The sequence below is a fragment of the Carlito syrichta genome, unplaced genomic scaffold (assembly GCF_000164805.1).
Source record: "Carlito syrichta isolate Samal-C Ts95f unplaced genomic scaffold, Tarsius_syrichta-2.0.1 Scaffold308254, whole genome shotgun sequence".
In the NCBI taxonomy this organism is placed as follows: Eukaryota; Metazoa; Chordata; class Mammalia; order Primates; family Tarsiidae; genus Carlito; species Carlito syrichta.
Genome location: NW_007252350.1, coordinates 169,308 through 181,538, shown reverse-complemented (window position 1 = coordinate 181,538; position 12,231 = coordinate 169,308). Strand labels below are relative to the sequence as shown.

The window sequence follows — 12,231 nt, the reverse complement described above, 5'->3', positions numbered from 1 at the left end:
GCCCAGGCGGGTCTCGAACCCACGGACTCAGGCAATCCACTCACCTCAGCCTCCCAAAGGCACGGGATTATAGGCTGAGCCACCGAGCCTGGCTTCACATTTTTTTCAAATGCCTGGGGTAACATTGTAAGTTAAAATAATCTCATAGTGGGCTAAAAATAAAAGCTCAATAAGTGAAAAACATAATTCTATAGGTCACAATTCAAGCTAGGAACTAAAAAATATAATAGGCATCTATTTCCAGCAAAATGAGAGATTTGGAGTTCAGAGAAAAACTTTCCTGTACAGCACACCTAAAAATGCTGAATAAAACTTAAAACACATACACCTGTTTAAATATATGATCAAATTGGTGGAAGACTAAGGCCTTTTGCAGGACAAAAATTTCAAAAAAGTATAAATTCATTAGATTCTGTTGGAGTTAGCTAAAGACACTATATACTCCCTAAGGTTATCTTGCCTATCCTTGGCGACCTGGATCACAAGGCCACAGGTAGGGGAGATGAGAACAAGTGTGAAGCCATAGCATAGAGAAAGATTAGATCAGAGAACCTACCGTAGGGGACAGTGAGGATACGTGCCTGAATCAGTCTTGGTTCAAGGAAGTTTTTCCCTAAGAATTTTAACTACAAATCTACCCTTAATAGATTTGAGGCTGGATTTCATATTACCTGAGCGTCTAAAAAGAACAATATTCTCTTCTGGTTAAAGACTGAGGAAAGACAAATCTATTTCTAATTATACATACATCAGTAAGGATGATCTAAACATAGTAGTAATGTGCATCTTTTAGTATCTGGTTTTAATTTTTGGCCTTCTGAGAAAGTGGTTCGTAACACAGAATATTGTCATTTGCTCTTGTAGGCCTCATATGAAAGCTATTGGCTGTTAGTGATAGACTCTAGGAAAATCCTGTAGATATTTTCATACATTTTTAAAATTTCATATTGCTTATATTACACAACAATCTAGGCCTCAAACTCATTATTGGAGCTGTAAACATGTTTACTTACCCACCTGAAACAAGTTAAGAATATTCTTAATCTCATTATAAATAACTGCCTCCAAGGGGTTTGAAATACAATGCCTTGTGCTGAAAATTTCATGTTGGCAATATTTTGAAGTTTTTATTGTGAAAGAGTTTGACATTAACTCCTATTTTGACTTACTGTCTTTTTTTTTTTTTAAAACCGGAGTCTCACTCTGTCATCCAGGCTGGAGTGCAGTGGCCTGTTTACGACTACCGTAGCCTCAAACTGCTGGGTTTAGGTGATCCTGCCTCCTTAGCCTTCCACGTAGCTGAACCTACAGGCATGTAACACCATGCCCAGCTAATTTTTTTATTTACTGTACAGGCGAGATCTCACCAAGTTGCCCAGGCTAGTCTCGAAACCCTGGACTCAGGCAATCATCTCATCTCCGCCTCCCAAAAGTGTTGGGATTACAGGCATGAGCCACTGCACCCAGCCCTATTTTGACTTATAGTCTTATTTCTCTTCACTAAAACTCTTTTGAATTAGTAATCCAAAAAAAGGTTAATAATCTAGTCAAAATTTTAATTTTGGTCCCAGCTTATTAGTGCTTCCAATATGCTCAAGAGAAGCAAATCCTCTGGAGGAATGTACTTTAAGCTCAAACCTCAGAAAATTCCCAAAGTTCCAACAAGCAAAACAGAAAAGAAATAAAAAACAACAGTCTATAAAAACAACCCACAAAGGCATCCAATATTAGATTTATTAGATATAGAATACAAAGCAGGTATGCTTAAATGCTGAAATTTTTTAAAGAGATCTCTGAAGTAAAGGTGTTTCACTTTCTTATCATTCATGTGTTCATTAAAGGAGTACTCTTAATTTCCTTCAAAAACTTTTCCTTTGCATTCACAACTTGGCTGTTTCGTGCAAGAGGCCTAGTTTTTGTTTTGTTTTGTTTTGTTTTGACCTATCTCAGCTTTCAGTATACCTTCCTCACTAAGCTTAGTCATTTCTAACTTTTGATTTAAAGTGAGAGACATGTGACTCTTCCTTTCACTTGAACACTTAGAGACCACTGTCGGATTTTTAACTGGCCTAATTTCAATATCGCCGTGTGTCAGGGAATAGAGAGGCCCAAGGAGAAGGAAACGGGGATACTAGGTCAGTGGAACATTCTGAACATACACATTTATCAATTACGTTCCCTGTCTTATGTGGGTCCAGTTCATTGTACCCCAAAACAATTTCAATATTAACATCAAAGATCACTGATCACAGACACCATAACAGATATAGCAATAATGAAAAAGTTTGAAATATCGTGAGAATTCCCAAAATGTGACACAGAGACACAAAGTGAACACATACTGTAGGGAAAATGACACCAATAGACTTGCTCAGCACAGGGTTGCCACAAGCCTTCACTATGTAAAAACTGCAGTATCTGCAAAGCACAATAAAATGAAGTTCAATAAAACAAAATATACCTGCATGCTATTTCCTCCTTACGCAGTTTCGCTTTTCACAGATTCAGTTACCCATGGCCAACAGTAGTCAATAAAATTCAGTTACCCATGGCCAACAGTAGTCAACAAAATTCAGTTACCCATGGCCAACAGTAGTCAACAAAATATCAAGTGGAAAATTCTAGAAGTAAGCAATTCATAAGTTTCAAATTGTACACCATTTTGAGTAGCATGATGAAATTTCGCATCATCCCACTCTGTCCTGCCCAGAATGTGAATCACGCCTTTGCCTAGCATATCAGTGCTGACTACACTATTGACTTGTTAGTTTCTTAGTAGGTCTTGGTTATCAGATCATTTGTCGTGATTTAACAGTACTTGTGTTCAAGTAACCCTTCTCTTTTACTTTATAATGACCCCAAAGCGCAAGAGCAGTGATGCTCTCATAGTGTTATAATTGTTCTCTTTTGTTACTAGCTATCGTTGTTAAACTCTTGCTGTGCCTAATTTATAAATTAAACTTTATCATAGGTTTGTAAGTATAGAAAAAAACCAGTGTATAGTGTTTGGTACTATCCATGGTTTCAAGTCTCCACTGGGGGTTTTGGAATGTATCCCCTGTGGATAAAGGGGGACTGCCATATTTCATAGCGGTAGTATCCATGTCAGCCTTGGTGAGGGGAAACCCAGGCTTATGAAGCCATCCTAGGTACCATTTCCACATTGTTTATGAGCCCATTGAACAAGCATCCGAGGAGTTGGGAAAAGCAACTAACCATATGGTGATCATGTCATAAAATAAGAGCCTCCTCTCTAGTAAAGATCTTTTGATAAACACTCATACAAGACCCAATTATTCAGATATTCCAGTCTCATTCCAACAAGTTCATCTACATACCTTTTCCCTAAAATTTCTTCTCCTCGACCCTTGTTTTTTCCAAGTCCTTGCCATGTAACCAAACATTTAGCCCCTGCCCAAGATTCTGCCTCAGACCATCTCTCCTATTAGCAAAAATGGAAAAACATATACTTAAAGTTCTCTCTACTGGGAGACTTTTTTCCCCTCATTGTTCCTCAAAACGATATCTGAATGGAGTTGTAGTGCCACAACTGTCCACATCTAGATTCAGAGCCACATGTAAATCTTTCTCAGATTTTGTTCTTTATAGTTAGCGAAGAACTCCCCATATCTAGGCAAACTGTAGCTACAAATCAGCTATTCATACCCTTATTTGTGCATTTAGGAATCCCAAGACCAGTTCTGTACGTTATCACTTGCACCTAATGACAGAATTCAGCTGAGTACTTCTGACTTAATGATGTTCGAGATAAGATAACAGTCAATTACAATAGGAGCCCAGGTTTTGTGGTCACCTGGTGTTTTGTGGTCAAAAGTTCAGTTGCTAACAAGGCCCAAGCTATGTGCTGTTTCTCAGAAAAATTGTTACTTGGCCAACAATGCTTGCATTTGTTTCAAAACTGTAGCGGCATCCGATTATATTCCTCATCAGAACTTAACAATCATAACAGTTTCTGAATCTGCCAAAGAAACATCAAGCACCTTTAGATCTGTTAGGTCCTAAGAGCCAAATCTCAGCTCTGTTTGCATCACCTGACCATCTGGAAAGGGTCTCTTTGCCCTGGATCTCACTCTGGCAGACTTTCAGGTCCTTCTGCATATTTGGAGAAACACATCCAAATGTGATATATGTTACCTCCAAAATCCAAAGTGGGCCATGAAAATGTATGCCCCTTACTTTTTAGGACCCAGTGTAAGCCTTTTTGATCAGCCTCAAGTCGAGTCTTGATAATTACCTTGCTGTGAAAATTTCTGTGATAAGTGTATCTATCACTCATTACTATTTATAATAAATGCATTATCTTGTATTGTTTGTGGGTCATGTTTACATGCCAATTCCACAAGTTGATATAATGATAGGGTCTACTTTGGTTTGAATCCTAATTTTGTCACTACTAGCTATGCACCTTTAAAACATACTGCTTAGTCTCTTTGAACTTCTTTATCTAGAAAATGGGTCAAAAATACCTATCTTATAGTATTCTGAAGCACCTGGGTAAAAATCTTTAACTTTGCTGAGCATATAGCAAATACTCAAGCTTCTTTCTTCTTTGTCCTTCCACATAAAGGTAGGTAAAATCATGTCATAAGTGTTTATTGAGCCTCCTGCATCATTCCAGGTAATATGCTGAATTATGAGAGATATTCAGTAACTTCATACATGATCATACAGTTCCATAGACTGAATTCCTAACACTCTCAGCATCTTGAAGGTGTCAGTCTACACCAGTTGAGCATCATGAGCTCCAGGGTCAGAAAAATTGGAATTCAAATCCAAGTTCTTCTATTAACAACTGTGTAAACTTTTGCAAGTTGTTTAGCCTATCTTGAGCTTCAGTTTCCTCAACTAAAAGGAAGAGTGGTTGAGAAGATTAACTAAGACAGTGCGTGTAAGCATTTGGTACACTGCCTGATGCACAGCAAATGCTCAGTTAGCATTCATTTTTCAATAACTATTGATCCTCAATAAATGTTAACTGCTTATTATTTCTGTCAATACTTATTATCATGATTAATGTCATTATTACCGTTGTTTTGGGAACCACTATCAAAATGACGTAAGACTGTCAGAAGCTCTGAGGAATCTTGGAGAAGCCAGAGATACACATATGGAAAAATCATCACAGCTGTTCTATAAATATATCCATTCTGTCTCTTGTCAAGAAAATGGCACCTTAACTAGGATTATATATGATTTGATTGTTACCATAGAGATGTGGAGTTTTAAAATATATTGTATTTAATTTAATATTATTTTTCTAATTTGCAGTTTCTGTAACCTAACAGCTATATTTGCAATAGAAACCTTTGGAGTGATTCCCAGGTAATGAGCATGAAATCAGGCTTTAATTTCTAAAAGATACTAGTGGCAGTTAAAAAGGAAAAGCACCTCTCCCAGTGTCTACCAAATACATAACTTGTACAATCCCTCCTTAGGGTCCCCAGCTTAAATCTTACTGCGAAAAATATTATCATATAGCATATAACAGAAATGAATCCTAAAAACAAAACAAAACAAAATACTAAACTTGTATGAAGTGTCTATTGCAAAGTCAATGACTTTTATAAGTCTATATTTAGATTTTTTTTGTACTAACTGTGAAATCTGTCTCCCCAGATGACAGAAACTTGCTATTTTCCTGGAGCCCTGATGCTTCTGCCCTATATATGACATTCTAAAAATTATATGTGTGTTTTATACCAGGGATACAGCAGGAAGGAACTCCTAAGAATTGCTACTGCAACAAGGGTCCCTTTTTGTTCTATCCTACTCAACAGTCACTGTCTTCCTATCAAACATGTCTCTCAACTCCACCTACTCGACAGATGATTGAATGAGCTGTGGGGATTGGGAGGCAACAGGCACTGTGCCCTCCACTCCATGCCTGAGTCAGCTCACAACCACTGACCCTCATTCTGATGTGTCCAGAAAACAGGCGGTGAACGTATTTCCCCGGACTCAGCTCCCATTCTCTTGGAGAGCAGAATTAAAAGTCTGAATACTAAAGTTAGGACCTCAGATGACTTTACTACTCTGTCCTGGGTCTGGCTTTTGGAATTTGGGTGGATTTTGGTTTTTCGTTTGTTTGGTTATGGTAAACTGTTAAACAAGAGTACACGAAAAACAGTGAAGTTACTCATGGCTCTACTTTAAATGTTACTGACTTCTTGACGATGTGTGCTAATGGAAGGTAAATGGTGTGAATAATCTGCAAATGAGATAAACCAAGAGTTGTTTCTAAGTAACTTTGGGAAACACTGTAGCGCCTTTTTATGTGACTTCTCTTCCTCGTTAGGTTGGTATGTTTGGTTTAGTTCAATATTAAGGTATATCCACCCAAGTACCCACCAACAGAAGAGAGGGCGAGTGAATTAGGGAGGGGGGGAGAAGATCAAGGGAAGAGGCCCAGCTCACTCACATTCCCAGCTCTACCTGCCAGTAGCTGAAGTCCAGCAGCCAGGGAATGTGGGCACAGCAAAGGGGATAGTTCTTTAACTTAGTTACTGTCCTTTAGCCTTCATTATCACCTGGGCCCTGAAGAGTACCAGAGGCAGACAGGGCAAGCTGGAGATAAATATTTCCTAGCAAGTACACCCTTTTCGTGAGCAGTGATTGGAGATCAGTTGGTAGAAGGCAAAGAGCTTGGTACATCCTTGCTTCCAGCCCAGCGCTCAACTCCTCCACCACTTTCCACATTTTTCCATTCTACCCTCTGAAAATAGTATCACTTAGCAAGCAAACTCACCTAAATCTTCAAATACCCTCTGAGCTCTTTCTCCTTAGGTGAAACCAGGCTCTCCCCGAGGACACTGCTTCACCTCAACCCTCTCAAGTAATGCTATTTTCTTTCACCCTCCATGTACCTCAGGGCCCTATTACCACTTCCAGATCAGTATTTATCTTGGTTCTTACAAATAAATTTTTAAAAACCCCGAATCAAAACAACATATACTCTGATTGTTTGAGGCTCAAGGCATCTGCCCCAGCCCCAGCTCTCTCTGTCCTCACCACTGTGTTCTCTCCAAACTCCCCTTTGTTCAACAACTTTGGCCGTGTGACACTATTTCCCTCCCCACATGAAGCCCACCATCAGTGTCACATCCACCATTCAGCGTCATGGTCTCTCCTCATCCTTGGTGACCTCCTCCTCAACTGCACTTTAGTCATCCACTCCCACGGTCACACCTTGGCACTGTCATCACTTGTAACTTCTCTGAGTCCTAAACCATCAACTCAGAGGTCCCATTCTCTGACCATGATCTCATGTCCTTCCAGCTTGTTAATTCCATTACACCCACTACAACCCTTCTTCCTCCTCACCGGAACTTCCATCTTCACTTTCAACCTCTGGTTCTTTACTTTCCATTTTCTTACATTCCAAAGTCTGTTATTTCAATAACACTTTCCCCTTACCCTTTTGGGATTTGGTCTCCTAACTGGCAAATCCTCAACTGATTAGTTTCTCTGTGACTATATCTGAGCAGCCCAGTACTGGGAAAGAAAGTTACCCATAGGGAAGGAAGATTGTTCACCAACTGTAAGCAGACCTGGGAATCTCTCTGGTCAACCAGTGCTTACACTCTTTTGTTACAGCTATTGTAGATTTTTTCTAATTAGCTTCCTCCTCAAACCTGTTTTTCTTAACAATCAACAATCAATCAAGCTTGTTTCCACCTTTACAAGGAAATTCAAAGCTATAGACAGGAACTCCCTCTATTCCTGATTTCAAACATAAAAATCTACTAACATCTGGACCCTCCTTCCATCTTGTTACAATAAAGGAAACATTCCTCCCTTTTAAATATAATTCTACCTTCGCTTTGCACCCTATCCCTTTCCACTTTCTAAGGGAGCTTTCAAATAAATTATTCCTTCTCTTTTCTATATATTCCACTGTCCCTCTCAACTAGATTATTCCAATGGGTTTTTAATAACCCTCAAGTTTCAAAGTTTCAAACGTCTCAAAAGGCCTGTCCTCAATCACACTCTCCATTTCCCTGTGTCCAGCCCTCCTCCTTCAATCCATCCAGTCCTGTTTCTATCTTATCACTCTACCAATTAGTCCTCATTAGAATAGCTTTGGCCTAAATTAAGCTAATATATTTTTCAGTTTTTATTTTTTTTTTTTTTTTTTTTTTTTTTTTTTAGTTGGGGTCTCACGCTATTGCTCAGGCTCACTGCAGTCTCAAACCTCCAGGGCATGCCACCATGCCCAGCTAACTTTTTGATTTTTTTATAGAGATAAAATCTCGCTATGTTGCCTAGGCTGCTCTCAAACTCGTGGGTGCAAGCAAGCCTCTCAATTTAGCCTTCCAAAGTGCTGGGATTACAGCGTGTGCCACCAGACCCGACCACCAGTTCTCGTCTTATTTGATCTTTCATACATCAGTGTTGACTCTTCCTTTGGCTGTTGCATCACTCTTGGGGTTTTTCTAAACTTCTAAAGTTTCTCTCTCTCTCTCTCTCTCTCTCTCTCTCTCTCTCTCTCTCTCTCTCTCTCTCCCCTTTACTAATCATTAAATGTTGACCTCCCTGAAGGCTCAGTCCAGGGTTCATCTACCCATGACTTCAATTAGCATCTATATACACAAGACTCCAAAATCATATCTCTAACCCAGTCCAGACCCACATATCCACTGTCTACTAAAACCTCATCTCTTAGATGTCTCAAAGACTAGTCAAACTGAACATGTCTAAAAGTGAACTATTCCATTATTTATTCCACCTTAAAACTGATGAATCAGGGTAATTACATATAGTCATATAGATTGTCCTTACACGGCTCCAGGAGAATCTATTCACACAAGTTATTATGAAGTGGTATCCTTTAGAGCTGAGCAGCATGGCCACCCTGTTTTCCAACATTTCCTCTTGCAGGAAATAGCGCATCCAACTATGCAAGCCAAACACCTAGGAGTCGAAACCCAAACCCAAAAACCTAGGGCTCATGTCTCTCTCTCTCTCTCTCTCTCTCTCTCTCTCTCTCCCCCCCCCCACTCCCTACCCCCCACAAAGCTCATCCAAACTGTCACTGGTGCCCATTCATTTAATCTTCTAAATAGTCCTTGAGTGAATCCACGTCCCACTAATTCCATCACCACTATCCTAATCCAAGCTACGGATCTTTTGCAGTGGACTTTTAACAGATATCCCCTCACTCACTCATGTTTTCTTCTAGTTTATTCTCCTCACTGGAGTCAGAGAAATCTTTTCAAAGTGCTAGTGTTAGTAGTTTGAAACCCTTACATTTCTTTCCCTGAAACTAAAACTCCTTAACATAGTCTACAAGACCCTGCATGATCTAGTCCTTATCTACTTCTCCAGTCTCATCTTGGATCTTTTCCCCCACATTTTCTCAGCTTCAGGCACCAACCTTCTCTCTCCTCATCCTTTGCCATACTCTGTCCCATAGCAGGACCTTTGCACATGTTATTTCCTCCATCTGGATTCTCTTCCCTCCCATCTTTATGTATTTAACTTTACCAGCTTCACTTCTGTTTATTTTTCATATTTCAGGATAATTATCTTTTTCCCCATGAAGGCATTTCTTTATCCATTCACCAGTTAAATCCTGCTATAGGAAGCTTTCATGGCATTGTAAATCTCTCCTTCTTAGTTCTTACCACAGTTGCAATTTTACATTTATTTTCTCATTATTTGATTAATGATTATGTCCTCACTAAAATGTCCACGTGTTTATTCATCATTGTATTTCCAGCACCTTGCACAGTGCCTGGCATATATCAGATGGTTACATTATTTAATTAAGTTCCAAGAAGGAAATCATTCAGCGGAACCAGATTAAGTTTATTGCCACAGAGAAGAAAGGTCAGACAAAGGGGAAATGCTACACTGAAAACAAAGAATTATGATTTAAAAGAGAACCCAAAACTAATGTCAGATACCAGGACACCAAATACAAAGCAGCACAGTGTCTGGCTTAAGAAATAAATTCACTATGGTGGGAGGTACTCATGCTCAGTGCCAGGTGAAGAGACATCTGGCACACAGCTGAGAGTAGCATCGAACAAGTGATGTATCACACTCACTCACACACACACACACACACACACACACATACACACCTAGTTGACCCTCATGTATCTCAAATTCAATATGTCCCCACCGTAAACCAACCATATGCCCACATACCCTTTAAAAAGTGTTCTTTCCAGCCGGGCTCGGTGGCTCAGCCTGTAATCCCTGAGCCTTTGGGAGGCTGAGGTGAGTGGATTGCCTGAGCCCGCGGGTTCGAGACCCACCTGGGCAGCGAGACCTCATCTCTACAATAAATCAAAAAATCAGCCGGGCGTGGTAGCGCATGCCTGTAATTCCGGCTACTCGGAAGGCTGAGGCGGAAGGATTGCTAGAGCCCAGCAGGCGAAGCTGCGGTGGCCGGGAGCGGCCACTGCACTCCAGTCTGGGTGACGGAGTGAGACTCCAACTCAAAAAAAACAGTGTTCTTTCCTCTGAATGTCCTCTACCAGTGAATGATGATGCCATCTTTGCAGTAACCTAACCCAAACTTGAGAGACATCCTTTATTCCTTCATACTTCTCAAACTCAAACCTTACATCCTGACTATCAATCTAACCAACCTAAACCAATCCAATCTAACTTCTAAGTATATCTTAGATCTATCCACTTCTCCAGCAACTAGTTTTGTTAAGTCCCTCATCATAGCTTGCCTGGATTATTGCAAATACCTCATAACTGTTATTTCTGCCTCCATACTCTTGTTTCCCTTTCATTCATTCTTCACACCACAATCAGAATCATCCCTGTAAAACGTCTATCCTATATCATCCCTCTGAAGTTCCCTCTCAGCCATTCTTTCTAGCTTGATATAAGCTATCTTTCTCATCTGGCCCCTGCCCCTCTACCATTCCTTATCTCTTTTCACTCTGTCTGGCACCTGAGCTCTAGTCATACCGATCTAGTTTCAGTTCCAGAATGTCTGGGAGTGATCTCGAGGTTTTCTCAAACTTCTGTGCTTCATATGCATCTCCTTTGACTAAAACACTGTTTCCACATCAGTCTCTGCCTCCACTCCTAGGCATTTTAATCTAGCTCAACCCTACTCCTACTCACATTTTAATCTAGCTACCTAACTCCTACCCACATTCAGTTCAAAGGTCCCCTCCACTGGAAGACCTTCTGTGATGCGTGGTTCCCACAAAACTTTGTGCTTCCTTTTCTCATTATATTGATCATACTGTCTACTTTCCTCCTTGGTCAGCCTCAAACACTAAAAGGTAAATACCTTGGGGATAAACATCATGTATTATTAATCTTTGTTCTCTACCAATGGCATAGTAGCTAGTCATTCAAAAACTGTTTGACTAAATAAATTAACAATTAAAGTGTGAACAATGACTCCTAATGACTTTTTTTTTCTCATTTCAGTCCAGGTGCCTACCTGGTAGCTTCTTTCCTCTTTGTCCTGATGCTACTGTTCTTCAGTATTCTCGTCTTGAGTTATTTCCATTATATGAGGATTTATAGACGATATATTTATGATCCACTTCACAAACCTCGAAGGAAACGAAAGAAAAATTAGGAAAATCGAAAGTTTGTTTATTACAGATATATGTGGATGAGGGAGTATGTATTATATGCTTATATTGGGGGTGTGTGTTTGACCAAGAAATACTAAATATAAGCTCATGTTATCACCAAATTCAAGGTCTCAAAAATGTTGTCAAATTATCTGAATACAGAAATAGTTTCATATAAATTGTGTGTTATGAAATTAATCCTTAATTTGTTTTAAAGGTTCTATATACTCTTATATGGCATTTTTTAAAAAATAAACTAAATTTGACTATTAAAATCCTTCCTAAGAATGAAAGTAAATTTTTGAAAATATATACATATATTAAATATTATTACCATGCCTGAAAGTTTCAAATGTTTCCAACCATTATATTACTGTAGTTATTTTATATGAAGGAGTTAATAAAAGTGTGTGAATTTAAATAATCTGTCTTAAACAGATTTCAGAAGTTTGTCTAGTGACAGATTCACATGTTAAATGAAAAGCTTATATTGAAAATGAGCAGCTGATGGTCTAAATTTTAATTCTAAGTTTTAAAATTTGATTCTGGTGCTCAAAAGAAGCTTCTTAATTTGTCCAAGTATTATCACAGCTTTCTAAACAATTGGAATTTGTATCAATCAGAATTCACAGAAAAGCAAAACCAGAAGAAG

The 12,231-nt window shown here is 39.2% G+C and overlaps 1 protein-coding gene across 1 annotated transcript in view; it reads left to right on the top strand.

Moving 5' to 3' along the window:
- Positions 1-11,850, top strand: part of CATSPERE (catsper channel auxiliary subunit epsilon) — a 118,067-nt gene extending 106,217 nt beyond the window's left edge. Inside the window, exons 14-15 of the mRNA XM_008065364.1 lie at positions 5,290-5,343; positions 11,428-11,850. Coding sequence (XP_008063555.1) covers positions 5,290-5,343; positions 11,428-11,581 — 208 coding nt within the window. The 3' untranslated portion in view covers positions 11,582-11,850. The remainder of the gene's footprint in view (positions 1-5,289; positions 5,344-11,427) is intronic.
- Positions 11,851-12,231: the final 381 nt, after the last annotated feature.